Below are 22,288 nucleotides of genomic sequence, written 5' to 3'. Positions count from 1 at the left end.
AGAGCAGCACTCACTACCTGTGGAAATACTGTACTTCTGATAGTCAGCTTCTGTTCGGGTTGTAGGCTCCACAGCGAACAGCTCTGTCTTGCTAACTTCCTGATTATCGAACACTTTGCATGCCTACTTTTGAATTTTTATGGGATAAGGTTGTGAAAAGAAGTTTTGGGACCTCCTTGTGTTGTGGGAATGATCCTGAATGTACTTAATTATAGTACATAATTTAATTATAGCCCATAAAATTACATATAGACTTCTCTGTTTAAATCACCCCTGACCTTCTTAAGGCATAGGACAATGTAATAAAATGCACTCCTAGGTTATTTTAAGAAAGGCATCAGCTTAGACTTGGAAAGTCTCTGAGCCACAGATCCTTGCAATCGGAGAGCTTATTCTACGGGGAGCGCCTGTGAACTTGCCTGTCATGTTCTTGTGCTCCTGTAGGTCTGCTGTAGACCCCTGTTAGAAACAGTGCCAAATGAAATGGACTTTTGTTCTGACCCAGCATGGCTATTATTTTAGTTAATGATGCAAGCCATAAGGTAGGATTCAGGGATACTGACATACAGCTGGAAGATAAATGGGAAGCAGAGAATAATCGTGATGGTTCCCTGCACTCACAGAGGTAGAAAGCAATGTGAATTTAAAGCAATGTGAAAAGTGTAAGTAGTCTCGGGTGCTTTAGAAAGAGAAAAGAAGTATGGGGATAACTACAGAGATCTTGGTTTTGTGAAAAGTAAATTCTATGACCTCAAAGTGCCCAAAGCCAAACGACAGAAAATCTCTCCAGCCAAAGCACTGTTCCTTAGGCTGGTTGATGCTTCATGAGATCAAGTCACTTCAGGGTGAAGGCTGGGTTATAACCAATTCGAACCAGACGGTTGGAATATACTCAATATCTACCTTCAAAATCACCATTATCCTTTACAGTTAGTGTTGTTTTATTGGTGGGTACTTTACAAATTACAAATAATTTACAAAGGCTGTAAAAAGTTTAAAATAAAAACAAGGAAGAGTGTGGCTATGAACAGTCCACCACTGATAAAATAAACAGGCTAAACAGAAGGGGCAGATGAATGACTTTTTTTGGGGGTCCTGAATCCATAAGTAATTTCAAGAAGAGCCAGATAAGAACGTATCTTCTCTGGGTGAATAGGAACCACTATGCATTAACTGCTGGCATACAGTGCTGATGCATGATTTTCCATGGAAATTGCCCAGACAAAAGTGACACCAAACCATCTGCAAACACTTTCTGCTACACAGCCAGTCGCATTGAAATTAATCTCAGTTCTTTCCCATAGCACCCTGCTGTGTTGGTTTGTTAGCACATTGTGTCATTATTGTTTGCAGTACCATGGCAGCTAACATTCACAGATGAGGGAGGCTTTATTGTACTTAGCACTGCTCAAATTAAAAACTAAATGATAAACCCTGCCCCAAAGAGCACACAGTCAAAACATAACACATTTAATGAAACAGCGGATACAGTCATATATGTGGAAATTCAGGTGACAATATCTACAAACCTCTCAGATGACAGCATTAGCACGCTAGCAAGTGAAGTGTTATTGAGCCTTTGTAAACATTAAGGATATTCTGAAGGAGTGTAATGCATTACTACTTGCAGCAGTTCATGGGAAGCTCATCCCAGAAGGGCAGCGATGAAAAAAGCATATTTGAAATATAGCAGCTGGTTACCAGAGATACATGACCTTCCTAAAGTTGAGAGTTTATATATCAGCAATGAACAAGAGATAAGTTTTGATTATCATAGACCCATAGGACTGCAAGGGATCTCAGAAAGATGTCTAATGTATTCTTAAGACAGAGCGAGCTATACCTATGTCATTGCTGATATATGCTTGTCTAACTTGTTTCTAAAAACCTGAAAAAATAAATACTTCACAGCCTGCTAGGAAATAAATTGCTTCAGTGTTCTTAATATAGGAAATGTAGGAAGTCAGGGGTAGTGTTTTTGGTCATAGCTAAAACAGATATTTCTTGCTACAATTAAAGTATGTGAACTTTTTTTCCTGCTCACTATGGCCATAGAAAATAAATTATTCCTCTTCCTTTTTTAAAGGAATCTATTAGATACTTTGAGACTGTTATGTCCACCCTCAGTTCTCTTTTCTTTCGGCTAGAAAAAGCCTAATTCATATAATCTTTCCTGGTAAGTCGTGTTTTCTAGGCCTTTGATCACATTGTTATTCTCTTTGAAATTCTTTTCAACTAGTCCACATCTTTCTTGAAAATGAGGATCCAAAAGTAGGACGTGTTTGTCCTGATGAACCATTACTTCTGCTGAGCCAGTGCTAGAGCTAATTCATACATCTTGTAGTCTCTCCTTCCACGTAGGTACCTAAGTGTGATGCCTCCCTGTTTCTCAAGAGCTGCCAAGTTTGACTCGTGGTCGATCGGGGATGTGACTCTGAATAAGTGCCAGAGTTCTTTCCACAGTGCTGATACCCCATCACTGGTTCCAGTGTGTGCCATGTTTTGCACATCTCAGGACACCAAACAATGCCATATTTCCCTTTGCAGATCTCTTCTCTAATCTGTTAAAGTTGCTATGAATTCCAGACTTGTCTTCATGGTATTTAGCAGTCTTTTGTCAGACTGCAAGTTTAAGGCACATCATCTCTATCTTCACTTTATATAATATTCCAACCAGCTTTATACCCTCCTTTGTATCAGGGTCTCTAGTTTGCTTATGGGCAGCTTGTGTGGAAAAATGTCAAAAGCTTTACAGCTGTATCCCTCCTTCCCATCAGAATAATTTCTGTTGCAGTCTTAAACTATAATTATTTGTCATCATGTCTTGTTTATTTAACTTGATTTTGAGAACAGTTAATTATTGAAATATTGTTTCTTAGTACAGCTGAAGCACTAACTTAGTAGTTTGGAATTTTGTAATTACTGATAGTCATTTGTACCCATTAGCTGCAAATGTGAGAATAAGATTGTGGTATTAAGATAATAGTGTTTATGATTCTTCTACCAAAGCAGTGTACATTGGCATTAATATCTGTTACAGCAAATATTTATGCCACTACTTGATTAGGGCAAGTAAAACTTTAATCTGTAAACAGGTTCAAACCACTCTTTGTTCACTACTGCTTCTCTATCCTTATGTTTCTTCCTATCAGATAGGAAGTGCCTGAAGACACAGTCAGTATACTTCTCTGTATGCAAAGCCAAAAATGCAGTCAGCAAACTGAATGGCCTCTAGTCACATGCTCTTAATAAATATTACTGAGTTACAAGATCGAGCTTCTTTTTATATAGTGAGACAAAAAGAGAACAATTAGTCATATTGTTCTGGCATCTCAGCATGCCTTTGATCTGACTTTGTGGCAATTTTTGTTCTCCACCAGAAGACTTAAGTACTTTTTATGACAAACTGTAGATGACTTATTACAATCACTGCTGTATCTTCTTGTATGGGTATTTGACAAAGCTGTCTGAGGTACAGATCTCTTTCATGTGCTTCTCCAAACATTGTAGACTGAACAGCTTCTGAATGTTTTAATGTTTTTTGAACTTGCTAGTATATTAAATAGACATTACAGGCAAGTTCTTAAAGTTGGTGAAACAGGTAAATTCATTGCTCGAGGCACACTTTTTCAGTATTCTTTAGCTTTAAGAAACGTTACCTGTTATAAAAGGTGCTCAGTCACTTTTGTGGAGGGAGAAGAAATTCAGAGTTGTATTAAATAATCTGTGGCATTAGGGCTGACTCATGCTCTCAGGTGGTAATTAACTCTAGCAGCTGGCACTCTTCCTGCCCACAGCGGTTGACACAGCTTCTCTGCTGTTTGTGACGTGGCCTGCAGGATGGGTGTGACCAAGGTGCAGGTCATCAGCTGCCATAGTCTGAAACACAGTGCATTAACATAAACTGAATGAGGGGTGGTTTCTGTCAGTACACTGGGATAGGCAACTGTTAACTGAGGAATGGACTCAGCTGGCTGTTCTTTGTAGTATTGGAATGGTCATCTCCATTGAGCAGGTGAAGAAGCAGTAGCCAGTTCTGCCATTGCAACAGGTCCTTTTAGGACAGTGAATCAGAACATTTGGAAACTACAACTATCTTGATCCCTGACAATAAGCAAATTCATCAAGCCAGGTCATAGCCAATATCTCCTTTGTACAGAATGAGTTATATTTGTGATTGAAAGAGGTAATTTTTTTTTACCAAGAAAAAAAACCTCTGCTTCTTGAATGAGATTTTGTTCATTAATTTTGTGAACTTGTTTCTCTTGCTTTGTGACGATATGCAGTCCTAGTATGCTTATGAAGTTCTGCAGTTTTTAATCCACAACTTCATGCAGTCAGTGCCACGGCAAGCTGATGTTGCAGTCTATGAGGATTTTCATATTATCATGTTCTGAAGAGTGCAGCTTTTTAAAAAAGTGCAACATTGAACCACCCTGTTTCTCTCTTCCTTCATATTAATTTAAGAGCATTTTTGACAGTAGCTGTATTACTTAAAAGAATGAGAGTATTGTTCCAGTCATTTAACTTTCTCTCTGTCATTTGTTTCTCTTTGCTCGCCATCATTGATCAGCTAGACTGATTAAATGGAATTAGGGATTCATAAATAGTTACTGTCTCTAACTGCTGTCTGGTGCAATAAAGATTAAAGAGATGAGGAGCTTTAAAGGCTGCCAGTTGACTCAATTTAAGGGACATTACAAGTGCTCATACAGCATAGGGACGTCTTGGCCTTGTGCCAAACACACCTGGGGTCAAACCCATGATATTGCAAATTAATTTCTTTCATAGATTTATTTATTTATTTTAGTTTTCCTTACCCTTTGACTCAGTGCAATTGTTGAAGTGATCAGAACCTTGCAGCTTAATTGGATGAATCTGGTGTGCTTGACATGACACTCAACCTAGCAAATCCTAATGACCCTCTATGAGTGTGCACTGCTGCTGTTATTTTAAGACCTGGTGTTAATTCTAATTTTCTTTGGTGTGTAAAGAAACACTCAGTAAATTTGTTTATAATTTCTGGGAGGTACTTGAAATGTGTCAAGTAACCAGTGTAAGGGAATTACCATACTCATCTGGCTGCGTGTTTTCAGGAGCAGGCCAGCATTAAAAAAATAATTCTCAGTGTGTTGGGTTTTAGGTGTTCAGTGTTAGATAACCTAGAGGAATAGGTTGTCTAATTCCTATAGGAATCTATGTAAAAGATTGCAGTTAATTTTTTTTCTTCGGAAAAGAAAACATCTTTCAAATATATCAGATAAGGTACCCAAAGTCACTACACACATTTGATAATACCCAACTTATCTTGTTTTTTATGACTATAAAATAAAATGTCAAATGATTTGTGTAAACACCTAAAAATCTAGCTGATTTATGAAATAATGGTAAAAGCTTTCAGAGGTGATCTTAAGCACCTGTGTTTTTGAGAAATAATCAACTTTTTGGTATTGTTAATTGTATTTGGTAAATTGGTTAATTAGGTATTTATTTACCATATTTTCTTATAAAACCAAATTGTCTTAATAACTTAATGTGTTATATTAGCCATTTTGGTGTTCTGCTATTATTGCACAGCTGTTGCCTGACCGTTTCCAAGTTACAGTGTGCAACCTTAAAATGTTAAACACTCTTTTGGTCCAAATGAAGTAAAAAGGACAGGAAGAGATAGACTGTAGTTAAATTGTTGCTTTATTCTTTTGCCCTTATTGTGAATAGTGTCAATAAAAGCAGAGCTGGAGAAATCATAGACAGTACTATTTGGAGTAATTATTTATTATTTTTTCACTTTCTCCTTTTTCTCCATTTGTCTCCAAAGTATCACCATGCAAAAATTATATTGAAAATCTATGGAAATTTTTAAGCCACCAAATATGTCTTTGTTAGTTGAAGCACGTAATGTACATGAAGTCAATAACATAAGCATGTTAAAACTATTGAAATAGTATTAAGTATTCTACACCCTGCAGTCTTTTAATAACCTATTGATTTGCTTTAAGCTATAAATATTGATTAATGTTCTTTAGTTCTGCTTTGCAATTTTTCTCTACAGAGTTTCCATGCAGTGGAAGACTCAGCAGAAGCGTTTAAACTCTGTTAAACTAAAGGATTTGTTCTGCTTTTTCATAATGCGTGGTTGTCCTAACTTTATTCTCATCAATCTCTTGCACTGCTGTCATGTGTTGATTTCAGATCATAAGTGTTTTGAATTACAAATTAAATTCCAGGATTTAAACAAATGTGTTTAAAAGTGTTGAGTCTCCAAGGTGTATTTTGTAGGATTATAGATGAATGGAAAACTAGATAGGTTAAAATTAGTTGTGTGGTTGGGCTTGGAGGGGTGTGGTTAATGGCTTGGACTCAGACTGTGACTGAAAGTACAGTATTGCAGGGGCCTATCCTGGGACCCATCCTTTTTAACATCTTTATCAATGACCCATGAAGAGGTCATGGTACGTGCTCTCATCAAGTTTGCAGATGACACCAAGCTGGGGGGGAACCAGATGATAGGCTCAATGGTAAAGCTGCCACCCAGAGGGACCCAGGCAGGCTGGAGAAACAGGAACCTTATGAAGTTCAAGGGCAAATGCAAAGCCCTGCACCTGCAAAGGAGAAGAGCAAGATAGGCTGGGCACTGCCAGATTGGGGAGCAGCTCTGTGGAGAAAGCCATTGGGCAGTGAGCTGGGCAGAAGCTGGCCATGGGCCCTGGCAGAAAAGGCAGCCAACAGCGTCTGGGGCTGTGTGAACAGAAGCACAGCTGGTGGCTCAAGGGAAGCGATCATCCCTCTCTGCTCGCCACTTATTAGATCACAGATAGACCTCACATCCAGCTGTGGGCCCCCAGTACAAGAAAGATATTAATAACCTGGAAGGACTTAAGCACAAGGCTGCCAAGATGCTCGGGAGCTGGAGCACTTGCCCTATGAGGAGATGCTGAGGGTCCAGGGTTTGCTCAGTTGGAGAAGAGGTGGCTTCAGGGGGACCCAGCAGCAGCCCCCAGTTCCTACGGGGAGGCTCTTCATGGTGGTGCTTGGTGGGAGAACGCAAGGCAACAGGCATAAAATGAAGAAAGAGAGAATCAGTTTGGATATAAGGAATACATTTTTCACAGTGTGGACAGCCAAGCATTGGAGCAGGTTTTTCAGAGTGGCTTGGGCTGTCTCCATCCTTGGAGGTTTTCAAGATCCAACTGGATAAAGACCTAAGCAACCCTGGTCTGACTTCATATCTGACCTGCTTTGAGCAGCAAGTTGAACTGAAGACCTCCAGAGGTCCCTTCCAACCTGAATTATGCATGAATCAGTGGAATTTTATCCATATTTAGAAGTCTGTAATATGAATTTTCACAGATTGCGTGCATTTTATGCTTTTCTATTTTTAAAACAACCATCAGACATTGTCAGTGCATTTTATCTCTTTGCATAAGTTAAGGTCAGTATAGCATAATTACCATCAAGATGTACATGACCTTAACATAGGTAGGAAGCCCTAACTCATTAAGTTCACCTAATATGGAAATGGTGACATACTTTCACAGAAAGTGGATTGCTTAATCTGATTGATTTTTATGTTTTCTACCACGGCTTCCTGTACACTGCCAAGGCAAATGCCACATCTTAATCCTTACTTCAAAGTGTTCAAAGATAAGGAACAATGTTTTCTAAAAGACTTGAAGTCTGGGACCTAGGAACTGTTTGACAAAATTTATTCAGTGTACGTAACACAACTGCCTATGACAGTGAATTGGGAATTCTAAACTGGGGACAGAAGGTCTTTAATGGCTTTTTAAATGAGTGAACTTTTCTGAGAATGAAGAGTTACTGCAAATTCTACTACCTTTGGCTCAGAGTACAAAGTGTATACTCCAGCATTCCCTCTCTAATTGGATGGGACACTAAGTAAGAGGTTTAAAAAAAAACCCAACAAAAAACAACAAAACCAACAAAAATCCCAAAACCTTCTTAAGGATCCAAACACTTCTCCCCAGGGTGAGCACAAGTGAATAAGAGTGTATGAACTATGGTAATTTCCTTATTGCACAATAGAAACATATTCAAATAGTTGAGTGACTAGTGAAAGATAAAAACCTGGGTAAAAATTATATTGAAAGTATCTGTAGTGCTTTAATTATGTTTACATATTCACCAGTAGCTGTAATAGCTATTCTGCAAACGTGCAGTCTGAAAAACATGTTAAGCAAAAAACATGTTAAGCAAAAAACATGTCAGCGTGTCAGGTGCAAAGGTGAAATCCACTGTGGAATGATGAGATAAAATGGTATAACTGCTCTAAATTTTTATCTTAATCTTATTTCTGCTATCTGGTGCTCCTTTCTATCACCTATGCTGTATTTTTAGGGCACATCTTAAGGTACTTTTTCCATGACTATTATTTATATCAGTGTTTATAATATTTCTATATCATAAATATTGTAAATAGTAGTTCTGTGTTAATACAGTTTATATAGAGTGAGGGAAATACACAGAGCAATACACAGGTGTTCTTTATTTTCTTGTACTGTAGTGTGGAACAGTAGCACATAAACCTGCAACATTGACAATGGCACAGAATTATAGCAGGGAGTCTAAATTGCCATTGGTTTTATTTACCTGCCTTGAAGAGAGCTATCAAGGGAAGACACCTTAAGCAGTTAATTAAACATGATATTGCACAACTCTAGCTGAAACACTGAGCCTAATTTGTGCTTTGACCTAAAAAGGTGATTCACACCTGTCCTTGGGACTATCTGAAGCAGGAAGAAAAGAGTCAACTTATTTTGAGGGTAGGAATACTTGAGAAGCAGTTGAGATAGCAAGGAGTGATTGTAATGTGAACAATAATTTTTTTTCCCAACAGTATTTTCAAGATAGCTTCAAAATTCTTGATACAACCCTCCTAGGCTGTTGTAGTAATATTGTCCTCTATAAAGTAACTTGTGTGGCCTTTATAATTTTAAGATATTACTATCATTTTTTGGTATATCTATCCTTGATTTTAACTATTAGTGCAAAACCAGTACATGCTTACTAAGAACAGGTATTGTGAGCTAAAATGCCATGGCTGTACTTCTCTAATATTCTCTAATATTCATATTTTCTGTACTTCTCTAATTCATATTTTAAAATTCTAGTTGTGTTAGACACTAACAAAAATCAATGAAGAAGACCAACCAAGACTGACTGACCAGCCAACTAACCAAAGTGAAAAATCTCTTTGCCACCACAAAACCTGAAAAGGAGAAACAAGCAAATCTTGTCTGTAGAATTTAATCTGCTATCAGTATTGCTCCCATAGCTGCTCTTCCTTTATTGCTCACAGAGGCATATGAAGGATAGGATCATTCTCCATATTAGCATTGACCTCCTCAAGGACCAAATATATTCTGCCCTGTAAATGTTGCATCAGAAAACATGTGGGTTGTTTTGTTTTGTTTTGTTTTGTTTTGTTTTTGTTAAGAAAAGGGGGGGGGAGGAGGTAGAGGGTGGAGGTGATCTCCTGTACAATTCCATTGGCTTTTATTAGGGAATATAATACTGGCTTAAAATATTTAAGACCTTCAGAGGTGACAGAGAATCAGCTTATGAAACCTGAAATTGTCTTCCATTTTGGTAGGATTTGCTTTACTCTTCTCTCTCTCCATTTGCTAGTATAGTCAGCAGACTTTTTTTTTTTCCTCTAACCAAAAAGCAGACATCTCAGATAAATGCTGACAGTATGAATGCTGAAAAGTGCATCTCTGTTCCGTAAGTTTACATTGGAATCATGGAAGTGCAATGGAACAGGAATGAAACATGAGAACAGTTGTGAAGCAGGGTTTTTTTGGGTTGTTTGTGTTGAGTTTTTTCTTGTGAAAATATGATGTTCTGGGAATAAGATTCCTATTACAAGAAAACAGGAGTGGGAGAAAAAAAAACAGTTTGCACATATCCAGAGCATTCAACCTCTTAATATACTGCTGTTGCAAGTGACATTGTATATCACCCATAGCCAGAGAAACAAAAAATGGGGAGAGATTTAACAATGGCATCACAGGATTCTGTATCTCATTCAGGATATCGTCCTTCTGTATTTTCAACTGCATGCTAAGTGAATCTTTAAAAGGACTACTATTTCACTTGCATAATTTCTGTACTCTTTATAGACGTGTCGTGGTTTAACCTCAGTCGGCAACTGAGTACCACACAGCTGCTCGCTCACTCCCCCCCTCCCTGGTGGGATGGGGGAGAGAATTGGAAGAGTAGAAGTGAGAAAACTCATGGGTTGAGATAAAAACAGTTTAATAATTGAAATAAAATAATAATAATAATAATATACAAAGCAAGTGATGGACAATGTAATTGCTCATCACCTGCTGACCGATGCCCAGCCAGTCCCCGAGCAGCGGCCCCCCCGGCCAGCTTTCCCCCAGTTTAGGTACTGAGCATGACGTCACATGGTATGGAATGTCCCTTTGGCCAGTTTGGGTCAGCTGTCCTGGCTGTGCCCCCTCCCAGCTTCTTGGGCACCTCCAGCCTTCTCAGTCGGTAGAGCATGGGAAGCTGAAAAGTCCTTGACTAGCATAAACATTACCTAGCAACAACTAAAACATCAGTATGTTATCAACATTATTCTCATCCTAAATCCAAAACACAGCACTGTACCAGCTACTAGGAAGGAAATTAACTCTATCCCTGCTGAAACCAGGACAAGATGGAACTAATAAAGTAGGGTGACTTTTCAGATCGAAATAAAGCAAACTTATCAGAACTGAGTGACCAAGAGTCTGGTGAGTGCTGTCAAGACACACAGCAAAAGTATGACACAGAAGAAACCTTGACTTTACTTATTCTTTCCGCTTCCCTCTGCATGCCTCTTGAGTGTGCACGGGCAAGAAAGCAGTGATATGCATAGGTGAGATGGTACTTCCAGTCAACTTTATTTTTATTGATTCTTTGGGTGAAAAGAAGTTCCTATGTTATTCTGAGACACAAGGCCACAGGTGACAGTTCTGTTGATCACAGCTAGCATCTTTTAAGACCTTGAATAAAAAAAAAAATCATGCATGTGTCCTTTATTAGGTGTTCTGAATAATAAGTTGTTCTTGCACTAGATCTAGAGTTTGTGAGACTGCCGAAATTGCATAGTACATTGTTCTGTTGATTTTGTTAATATTTTCTCATATGTTAACTGAATTTCCTATATGGTTTGTAGAGATATGCATGAAAACTTTCATCTGTGTTTGTGTTTTAATTACAGGTGCTGTTCTTATGTGGGTCGAAGGGGAAATGGTCCTCAGGCTATATCTATTGGCAAGAACTGTGATAAATTTGGTATTGTTGTCCATGAGTTGGGTCATGTGATAGGTTTTTGGCACGAACATACACGACCAGACCGTGATGATCATGTCACCATCATTAGAGAAAACATCCAGCCTGGTGAGATATTCTGATAAGTATTTTTTGGGGGGGGGGGGGGAAGGTCTGTTTATTTTTGGTGTTTCTTTCATCTGTTCAACTCTCTTAAGACTGAATGCTGAATAGCAGAAATGAACTGAATAGCAGAAATAAGCATTTATGCTTGCTATTCCTCTTAGCTAGACTCATCTCAAGCTGATTCACAAATGAAATACTGCAGCTAAAATATAATCTTTTCTAAAGATCTGGCCAAGTAGCAAGCCATTAAATAGTATTGGCTAGAAGGAGAGAAATAGTAATCACGCTCAAAAACTTTGAAGGAAGCCATTGCTCTTAAAGCCCTTTAAAAGTCATGTTTCTGTGCTTGAGAAAGGGCTTTTCTTTCCTAGTCTTTACTGAATGATAAGTAGAAACATGTCAATGGCTTTTTAGCTGCCCAAGAGGTTTAGACCTGGAAGGGAAGCTGAGGACTTTGAATCTGTGACAAAGATGGACACTGTTACTACAGTTTCCAAATTACTGGTTCCCTACAGAGCTTGCAGCTTTAGCCAGTGGCCTTGGTGGTGTTGAGACTAAAGCATCCGAGGAACCTAAGAACTTTAAACTGTGACTGTCATCGCTTTGTCAGTCTAGCTGTTGGGGAACTAGGAGGAGGGATGGGAGGGAACTAGGCGTGTTTCATTTGCGATGTTCATAAATGTGCATGGTCTTTGTGAAACACTGATTTTGACTTACGGAAATTCTCTGCTCAAGAAGGGGTGAAGTCAGAAATCGTCCAATGATAGCTTGGAGTATTTTTTCTGTTCCTATAGAAAATGTTTTAAAACAAAATAGATTTGAGATGCAATAAATTTTTACCACCTCAACTAGGACGTGGAAGACGACTGGCAGCTGATACACACTCCCACAAGTCTCTGAAGTCCTGAAAGGGCACGTGCATCCAAGCCTTCCTTCTGTTCTTTCTGTGTCATTGACTTGTGTAGATGCCACAAGTGCTCTTCCCCTACGCTTTTTCTGCGATGGGGAAAATCAGCTGGGGAAAATCCTCAGCCTCCTGCTCTCTCCTTTCAGTTGTCTCTCTAGTTTCTGGCTGAAACCACTTCTTGTGGTGTGGCATGAGCTTGAGGATTACTAAATGGGATCAGGAAGTCATGACCACCAAGACATTTGGGTTTTGTTATATTATGCAAATTATGTTAATTAATAATGTTAATGCCACTGCAGTTTTTTTGCAAGACACCAGTGGGGTTATGAAATGGAGTTAAGGGGTGCTTTGCTTCTCTTAATACACTCATTAGGACAAAGGACTTCTGGTCTGGAATTATGAACTAAGTATAATTCTTTTGTTCCTCTTCTGGTTTAGTTAAGTTGCAACAGCTGGCTCTTGAAAATGTGTCTTTGGAATGTTTGTATTACATGGGGGCTCAGAGAGTAGCCTTTGCTGAAGCAAAGTCTCTTTAGTATCCAGTTTAATGAGGAGGGTTCTTCTGGGGTCTTTGCTGTCAAAATTACTTCTTTCTGGAATTAAGAATGAAGCCAGCAAATTTTATGGATTCTACATGAAGCACAACATAATGTGTGGGGCCTTTATGTGGGTTAGGTGAATGAGAACAGTCTTTCTAAATGCCAAATATAGGAATTTGATGTGTGTTTCAGAAGACACGTCTGCTCTCTTGGTTAATAAAAGCACACAGTTAGTCCCAAATGGCTAAGATTTATGTGATTAGGTGAGGATCTTTGTTGTTTTTCTTTTCCTGTTTGTTTTTTATCTTCACAGAAATAGATATTAAAGAAACTCTAATTATCAATCATTCATAGGTCAAGAATACAACTTCTTGAAGATGGAGCCTGGAGAGGTGAACTCCCTTGGGGAACCATACGACTTTGACAGCATTATGCACTATGCCAGGAACACCTTCTCAAGGTTGGAGTCTCAGGTTATACCTTTTGACTTTTAATTCTATTCCTCTCTGTGAATACTAAGAACTGTTCAAGTATTCTGAAATCACTTAAAATTTCCCTTGCGATATAGTATTCTTACAGCAGTCAAAATACAGTTTATTTATTTTAAGCTAGAATAATGTAATTATATTTTTAAACACTTTTTTTTCTGTTCAGTTTCGGAGCAGCCTTTTGATCTTCCTTCAGTTCTTTAGATTTTAAGACAAGATAATCTGGAAGAATAATTTCATAATACTAATTTTCTTTTTGTCTCCACAAAAATTTGAATTTAGAAAAACCAAATCAGTGAAATGGTTAGGAATTTTATGTGTAACCTGATCTGTTCTCTTGAAGAGAAGTCTCCTTTGATGCATAACGTCTTGAGTAACTATGGATTATGCGAGTAGAACACATTATGGTACTAGGACATCTACCATGCAAGCCACAGCCTTTGCTAAGGACTGCAGTCAACCATTCATAACAGAGGCTTCAGCCTCTTCTCTGTTGTTTGTAAAGATTGTTACTGTCATCAAAACCATATAATAAAGACTTCCGCTGGTTTTGCTCTGGCCTGTTGCAGGCTGATCCATTCCCAACTCCATAGTAACTCACGTGGGGCTTGCTCTGAAACTCTGCATGGTTGTGGGGAGCTGTACAACGAACTGTTCCCCTAGGCTAGCCCTGCTCTGGAGAACAAGCGAAGCAGGAGTCTTTCACCTGGTCTCCTATTATATTTCATACCAAGTCAGAGTCTAGCTAATTACTCTCTAAAAATATCAGAGTAATGTAAATTAAAAAAAAAAAAAATACAAAAAACCCCAACCAAAAATGCTTGTTTGAAAAGTGATGTGGCAAAACACTAGACAGTCTAAGACTCTGAAATAAATTGAAGACCACCAGAAACCTCACCAGCCTTTGCATGTTTCTTAAGCTTGTTCTCTCCAATATAAATGATATTATTTAAAAAAAAAAACAAACAAAAGAAGCAAAAAAAACCAACAACAACAAACCAACAAAACACCCCCCCACCCCCACCCCCTCCCAACCCTACCAAATAATGTATTCTGCATACACATAATTCACCCTTGGAAGAGCATGGGAATGAGCCACGAGGTAGATATTAGTCACATCGCTTAATCCAGATACATTACCTTAAGGAAGAGATTATAAGAACCTATATAAAATAGAGTAATTTAACAAGCTGGAACCCCCCTGAGTCCTAGGGCAATGACAACATCAAGATAATTTGATATGTGGGCGCTGATCTCACCACTTTCCAAGCTGGCAAAAACTGATAGTGCCATGAGTAGGCATGCCCTGCCTCAAGGTACAAGAGGTTGTTACTTCATACTGTTTAAAAAAGCCCCAGCAAACCCTTGAGGTCATGTATTGATTTGCACTGATTTATCTTGAAAGCATGAGTTGTGCCCAGTGTGGAATATTGCCAGCTGTTTGTTGTTAGACTTTACTCACCTGGATAAGTAGCAGAAATCACAAAGTTCTAGTTGCACACGGTAATGATGTTCATGGTGTATTAAAACTGTTAGTTTGTTCACTTATTGAAGTGCTGAAACATTTGAGAGAGGATTGTTTTCACATTTTTCAAAATATGAATGACATCAATTTCAGGTTGTACTAAAAATAAGTGGAAAATAAAATTATAATTTATAGATACAAACACTTTTTTGAAATAATAATGTGCCTTATTTCTAGAAACTGAATAATGTCATAAATAGTTTATTTCACTGTTTAGATTAGGGGAACATCCTGAGATGATTCTTTTTTTGCAAAATTTCTAGTGATGCCACAAGAAATCTGACTGGGTAAAGAGAGCAGTATGTACCTGCAATACTCAAACTGGTTCATTTATTATAATTTAAAAACCAATCTGTATTTATAAACAATATTCCTAACTACAAAGATCCTTACTGTTCATTCATTTTTGGACCTACATTATGCCTGAAAATATCCGTTTTACTTTTCAATAAAAGCCCTTCAAGTATACAAGAGAGTATACAAAAATTGAAGAACAAGAGAATACAGAAACATATTCATCTGTTAACTTCCATTTTATGGGTTTTCAGGGATTTTCAAATTTTGTATCATGATAATAGAACTTAGTTTTGTACCTTACTCTTTTAAAATTTATTTGAGACTACCAAAATATTTTGGATCATATTTGAAATTTGGGAAATTTTGAATAAAACTGCACTTCTAGAACAAGTGTGCTTCTCTATTATGCCTAGTCATTTAGGGTAAATGTTATTGAAATCACATATGGTAAGTTGATATATTTTATTGTAAAGCAAGCAGAGGCTGGCAAGTAAGCATTTATGTTTCAAAAGCAGCAGCGGCTAGAGTAGGGTTAGATCTGTTATAACACCTGACAAGAATGATTGGCAAGCGTGCCTGACTTTACCTGCTCTTACACATGTAAGTTAGACTTTAAGACTTCCCTTAAAAACTTTGTTAGAAATAGGAAATTTGTGATTAAGAATTTTGTGGTAGGGCCTAATTTATGTATTTTTATATAATTTTATAATTAATTTTTTTCAATATAGCAAGAGCTTAACAGCAGTGCCTTTCTCCTGTGTAGTCTTAATAGTAGTAAGAGATTTTCCTCCTGTTGTCTGACAGGAATATAAAAACTGATATGTTAACTGATGTACTGAAAGAAGATTCTTTTTTGATAACTTTGCATAAAGTTTGCCAACCTGAGGAATTTTTATGACATGTTTTCTGTATTTAAAGTTCTGCATTTTACCCTCTTATTTATGCCAAATGTAAATTCTAGATTTACAAAATAGCATTATACATTCATAAAACTCACAGTTTTATGACAGAAACCTGATAGGGTTTTTTGGGGTCTATTTTTATTTTTATTTTTTTTAGGGGCATGTTTCTGGATACCATTCTCCCTTCCCGTGATGATAATGGTATACGACCTGCCATTGGCCAGCGTACTCGTCTAAGTAAAGGAGATATTGCACAGGCAAGAAAGCTGTATAGATGTCCAGGTATTGCACCACAAACAAACAAAAAACACATACTAGCAACTGTTTGACTTGTTGTTCAAGAGGAATGATAAAGTTTTTGAGTCAGCTGCTCAGTAGTCTGTTTCCATGTTGGCACCTGACGTAGGCAGTTCAAGAATTGAATCATAAAAAAAACTTATAGGTAAGGTCTCTGGAATGCAAAGCACTTAAGGACAGATAAGCTGTATGAAACAACAGGTAGTTTCATGACATTTCAGTCTTTGTCTTCCTTTGACTAGAAAAAAAAGATGATGTTTAATATCACTTCTGGTTTGCGTATTGACTGGAGTCCATTATTGTTTGAATTCAAGTAGAGTGCAGAAGGAGCAAATTAAATTATTGCAGTCAGCTCTGAACACATTACATTTTTTGAAAACTTGACAAATAACAAGTCAGGACAACTAAGTTGTAAATTCTTTTGTGGATGAACTGGTTAGATCTTATTACAAACTTTATACAGTTGTAACAGTTACATTTAGTATTTGAATATCTTCTGCCTAATTCTAGCATCCTATAATTTCAATGCATATTAATGTTTTATCTCAAAATAGTGTTGGGGTAGAGTTGCTGTCTGTCTCAGAGACATGAGTAGCAAGTCTGGAGTAACCCAGAGTCAACTCTGCGGTTGCTCTCTTGTGCTAGTTCTTCTCTAAGTGCTGGCAGAGTGGTGGAAATCTCAAAGCAAAAGATTTTACTTTCCTTGCTCTAGTTACACCTGAGACCAGTTTTAACCTTTGGTGTAAACTGAAGCAGTTCAGAAGTCCCATCTCTCAGTCAGAATTTGCCAGCAAGGTCCTTGTGGGAGGCTAGACATGCCAGCTCTGTGCCACATAGGTTTTACAGCCCTCCTGCTCCTCATGGGAAATAATGAAGTCTCAGTAACTGTTTTAAGTCAGATATATGGCTACTTTTTACCACCTGATCAATATAGAACGACTAAAAAGAGGGATCAGGACTGAAGTGATGGAGCTGTTTCAGATTTGTATCAGCAGCAGTGAGATCTGCTGAAGACCTGGGGCATCTGATGTGCATTTGATGTACACTGTGCAGCTGAAATATGCTTTTCCTTTGTGCTGTAAGTACTCTGAATCATAATCTCATATATCCTGGGAAACACGCACAGTGTTTCTGGACCTACCAGAGGAGAAATCACTTTAACATATTTTCTTTAACAACTGTTCCTTTTGGAATAATTCTTGCTCTTTCCTTTTGGTACAGAAAGTACTTGAATAGTCCCATTCTTCTTGGCAACATTATTTCTAGTAAGAGTATACAGAGAGCAACGATTTCATAAACACAGAGAATACGTATCTATTTTGATAAAAGACAAATTTTGGAGACAAAAATAGTCTATAGAATCAAAAAATCTGTGAAAGTAGCTAGTATCTTATGATCACATTGGCTTAAGAAAGAAAAAAAATAAATTACAGCCTACGCTGTTTAGTGTGTATATAATACTCTAGGATGCACTTTCAGTCAACTGGAAAAGACGCAATGTGCTTTTTGAGCTAATGTTCAAATAGTTGTTCAGAGAAAATGTCCTTTTCATATAATTCATGAAAATGTGTAATGATGACTTATTTCTTTCAATGTCTTGAAAGTCTTGTTGAAAATTAGTTTCACAGTATATTAAAACCACGGTTGTTCAGCAGCAGTGTGCACTGTAAAAGTAAGTTATTTTTTGCAGCATTGATGAACACGCTTCAAAGGGATAATAAAAATGAATGGTGGTTGCAGGATCATGCTCCTTTTCTGATGCTTCACTTTGGCAGACTTTGGGATAAAAGACATTGGTTTTCTAGCCTTACTTAGATGAGCCAGTCCATAAAAGAAAGTGGGTTTTGAGAGAGAGAAAAAGGCAGAAGGTTTTGCTACAAATTTTAAATAGCGTACTATTTAACATGCTATTTTTTTCAGTCAATATTTTTAATAGAAGCTGCATAACTGAATAACACAACACAAACTTAAACATCCAATAAAGAAAGCAACTTTCTGAAAGTTGCATGGTACTTGTGATTTAATAAATTTTCCAGCAAATAGTGAGACTGAAAATTCAGACGTTAAGCTTTTGGTTTTATGAAAAGAATCATGTGATCATCATAGTATATAGCAATAAAATCCCTGACACTGTGTTGTTTTTGGAGGTGTGCTGTATTTTCTATTTCAGACAAAAGATGTTAATCATGATGTCTGCTTATGATAAAACAGCAGTGAATATTTCAAACATTAATAACATCTGCATTGTTTCATGTATTCATTTGTGTTGCCTTAAATATAGTACAATGAAAATACAGAAAACAGTAACTTAAATAAATCAGTGTTTTCCAGAGATGCACACTTCTTCAATAAAGGATTTTTTGGTACTGTGCATGTTTCGTTTGGAGTTCTAGATATTCCTGCAAGCAGTCTCTGGTCCAAGAAGCCTGCTGCATTTTCTGGGGCCCCTGAACATGAAGTTGAGCTCAGGGCTGCTGGATAATACAGCTGATCCTCACAGCAGTGAAGCAGCTGAGCCTCCCGGGTTGTTTTAGCTAGTCAGGATATTCAGGGTCGTTATTCAGGAAAGGACTTAGTGACCGAGAAACAGTTTTGAGCTTGGTGAAGCCAAGGCATGAGATTTGATAACCTGTCTTTCATCCGCTGAGTAAGTGCCAGGACTCAACAGCCTTAGCAACAGCAATTTTGACTTGTTTTTAATTTTTCTTAGGATTTTTGTCAAAGGAAAACATAGTCGCTGATAGGAATCTGTAACATTTTAATACTGAGTTACATTGTTACATGATAAGAATAATAAGGAGAAAGCAAGCAAATAAATTGAGGGTCCTTCCACTGCAATCTTATTTTGAACTTTGAGTGTCTTGGCATTTGAGGACAGATCTTGAACTTCAAGGCTGAATGTATTGCAATAGTTTACAGACTGTCTAATAGAGTAAAAGAACATGTTTTCTTCTGGTGTAGCTACTAAAATTTCAATACAGGTCTACCTTTATAGTTCTATATAGAAATTGTAGTTGATTTAAAATGTGTATGTAGTTTTATAGCAGCAAGAGAATAAGAAAGGGAAATAATGGAGAAGGAATGATACTGTTAGGCAGAAAGAGCGGACAAGAAATAAGTGGGTAGAGTGGGACTGAATAAGAGATGGGAAAGGAGGCTCAAACTGGCAGGAGAAGGCTGTTCAGAGGAAGAGAAGGTGGATGGAAGAAGTTCAGCAAATTTCCAAATTGCCAGGGTCTGTGATAGTATGCGTGGAAGAGAGCAGATGAAGGATACCTAGCCTGGCTTTTTGTGCTGTTCACGCTGTTCCTGAGGCTTAACTTGCTCCCATCTCAATTAGATTAGAAAAGAGTGTTCACCTTCAAAAGTCAGCCTTTATTCACTACATAAGGAAGATTAGTTTTTAGATTAAGACTGTTTCCCTATAACTATAAAGGGGAATCAAGTCAACAGTAAGACACTGAGTTGTAGTAAACTGATTTAAGCTTTTGGTTTAACAAGTACATTATCAGCACCAGATATTTTTAGGGCTCTGTGGCAGCTATATATGCCATGTACGTATAGATACACAGACTTGAGTCTAAATAAAAAGTATTAAAGATCTTAATTCTCTTTGGAGAAGCGTAATCTTAAATTAGCTGTATATGACAGTACGTATTTGCTAGTGCTATGGACAAAGGAATGAGAGTTGGTTCCCTAAGTGTCTTGGAGGATCTGGGCTTCGTCATTTGCAGATTTCACTGTAATCCTTAATGGAACTTGACTGTGTGCGTAAGCCAGCCCAGAGAGGTGTTATACACTGGCTGTGTAATTAAACACTGCTGCAGAGCTCACTGGTAGAAATTGCTTTGTATAAGCATATAATCTACCCGCTGCCTGCACCCGTTGCTAATCTTTACAAGGAAAAGCAAAAATAGTTTTCCTTTCCTTACTACAGAAAAGCTTATCGGAAAGTTAACCTTCTCAAGCTGTAAAACAGACAGGAGATTTTTTTTTTCTGTTGGAGTGTGTGTGTAAGGAGAGCTAAAGTGGCATTTCTGCAAGTGGTCTAGCCTAGTAAAATTGATAGAAGGCATGACATTTGAGAGGGGGGAAAAAAGCATCAGAGAAAACATTGGCAAAGTTAATCATTAACAATGGAATAAAAATGTACAAATGCTTTAAAAAGCAGAGGTGTATAAGATTGAAGTTGTAATTAATTTCTTCTTACATGAAATATACTAAGATTAGTTCTTAGGAAATTTAAATAAGTGGCCCTTACCTCATTGTACTTCTACATTTCTTTCCCAAAGTGGGCTCCATTACTAATGGACCGTCACACGGTAAAATGTTTATAATATACCATTTTATAAGCCTAATCGCGAATACTGTAGTTGCCACAGTTCAATTACACAGAAAACCCTTACATTCTCTAGTCATAGAATTTTAACTGTTTCAATTACCATTGACCCATTGCAGAGGAATGTGCTTTTAAACAAGAAATGCCCAAATATCACCCTGTCTACAGTGGCTCTGGAAGCCAGCCTGGAACTCAGATCCCATAGATAATTAATTCAACTATTGATTGGTATAAGCTGTTCTTGTGTTAGTTCCCTTGAGTAACCAGGAATTTTAAGTTAAATGGTAAATATGGTGAAAAATGTAAAGCCCAAATATATTTTATAAATTCTAACTGTGTTAATTCTTAGTAGAAGTTATCCAATTACAATTTTTCTTATGCTTCCCTTAAATTCAGAAACATCGATGAAAATTTTGATTTGATAGAGAGCTCCCAGGCATTTAACATGTATATAAGTTAAATTGTTGGATTAACCAGCTTTATTCTATAATTCCTAGAAAAAGAAAATGTTCCACAGCAGCTTTTGCAACTTAAAAAACATAGTTTTAAGGCTATATACAACTTCTGCATATGAAGCATGGAGTGTTGTTAATATTCTGGAGAAAATAATCCTGCGCTCTGTATAAGAGAGAAAAATTCTGAAATGTTTTAAAAAATATAAAGCTATTATGCTTAATTCATTGATGTGTTAGTTTACTTTTACAACGGGGTAATTTGGGGATTTTAATAGAGTAAGGAGTTAGATATGCCAGGGTCTTCCTCTTTTTCTCTTACTAATTGCAGGGCTGCATTTGAACTGACATCTTGTATGTCCCACATACTTCATAGTATTCTGTTTGTTTACATACTTCACATTATGTGGGTATGTGCATTGCATGACTTCATAATCAATATTTGTGAGTCAAAGTTACAGTTAATTGAAAAAATGCAATGTAAGCAGAAAAGATTGGACAAGCGGCATTCTCCATCACACGTGTACGTCGTCTGCTCAAGGCTTGCTTAGTAACTGTAGTGTTGGTGAAATAGTTATAGCTAGAGCAAACACAAGGCGTACTAAAGCTTGAAATATAGTTGTATGCCTTGTGAGAGTATGCTGATGCAATGTAGTCTCAATGAAGCCATACGTAGAGGGAAGAACAAGAGAGGGCTCTAAAAGTGGTGAGCAGAATGCTTGGATCCTCACAGATCTACCGAGTCGTGCATGTGTGTGCTACGCAGGGTATCTCCTCTTTGGGCTCTGCTTTCCTCTACTCCTGTACAAGTCTACAATTTTACTCTTGGCCTTCTCTTAGGCGCTTTACGTATGCGCTGTAAGCTATGACACAGTTCACTAGCACTGGCAGAACCCAGTACAGTACTCTGCAACTTATTTAAGTTTGCGTTCATCGCTGCGTTAAAAATAAATTGTGGTTAATTATGGACATAGCATTTTCACTGAAAAGGCTTTGTACAGAAATAATTATTTAGCGCTGAATGCCTTTTGTGTATGTGTCATTTGCTGTGGCTGCCTGCTATTTTTTAAAGATAACACCACATTTTTTAAATGAGGGGAGGAAAATAATTTTTTTTTCCTGTTTCATTC

At 37.5% G+C, this 22,288-nt stretch overlaps 1 protein-coding gene across 2 annotated transcripts in view; it reads left to right on the top strand.

Annotated features, from left to right (window-relative positions):
- TLL1 (tolloid like 1) overlaps positions 1–22,288 on the top strand; it is a 143,725-nt gene that overhangs the window by 70,982 nt on the left and 50,455 nt on the right. For both annotated transcript variants that reach the window (XM_076336561.1, XM_076336563.1), the window contains 3 exons: positions 11,237–11,415; positions 13,213–13,318; positions 16,228–16,352. In XM_076336561.1, the coding sequence (XP_076192676.1) occupies positions 11,237–11,415; positions 13,213–13,318; positions 16,228–16,352 (410 nt within the window). The remainder of the gene's footprint in view (positions 1–11,236; positions 11,416–13,212; positions 13,319–16,227; positions 16,353–22,288) is intronic.

Source organism: Aptenodytes patagonicus, chromosome 4, assembly GCF_965638725.1.
Source record: "Aptenodytes patagonicus chromosome 4, bAptPat1.pri.cur, whole genome shotgun sequence".
Classification (NCBI taxonomy): Eukaryota; Metazoa; Chordata; class Aves; order Sphenisciformes; family Spheniscidae; genus Aptenodytes; species Aptenodytes patagonicus.
This window is presented reverse-complemented; position numbering and strand designations above follow the sequence as displayed.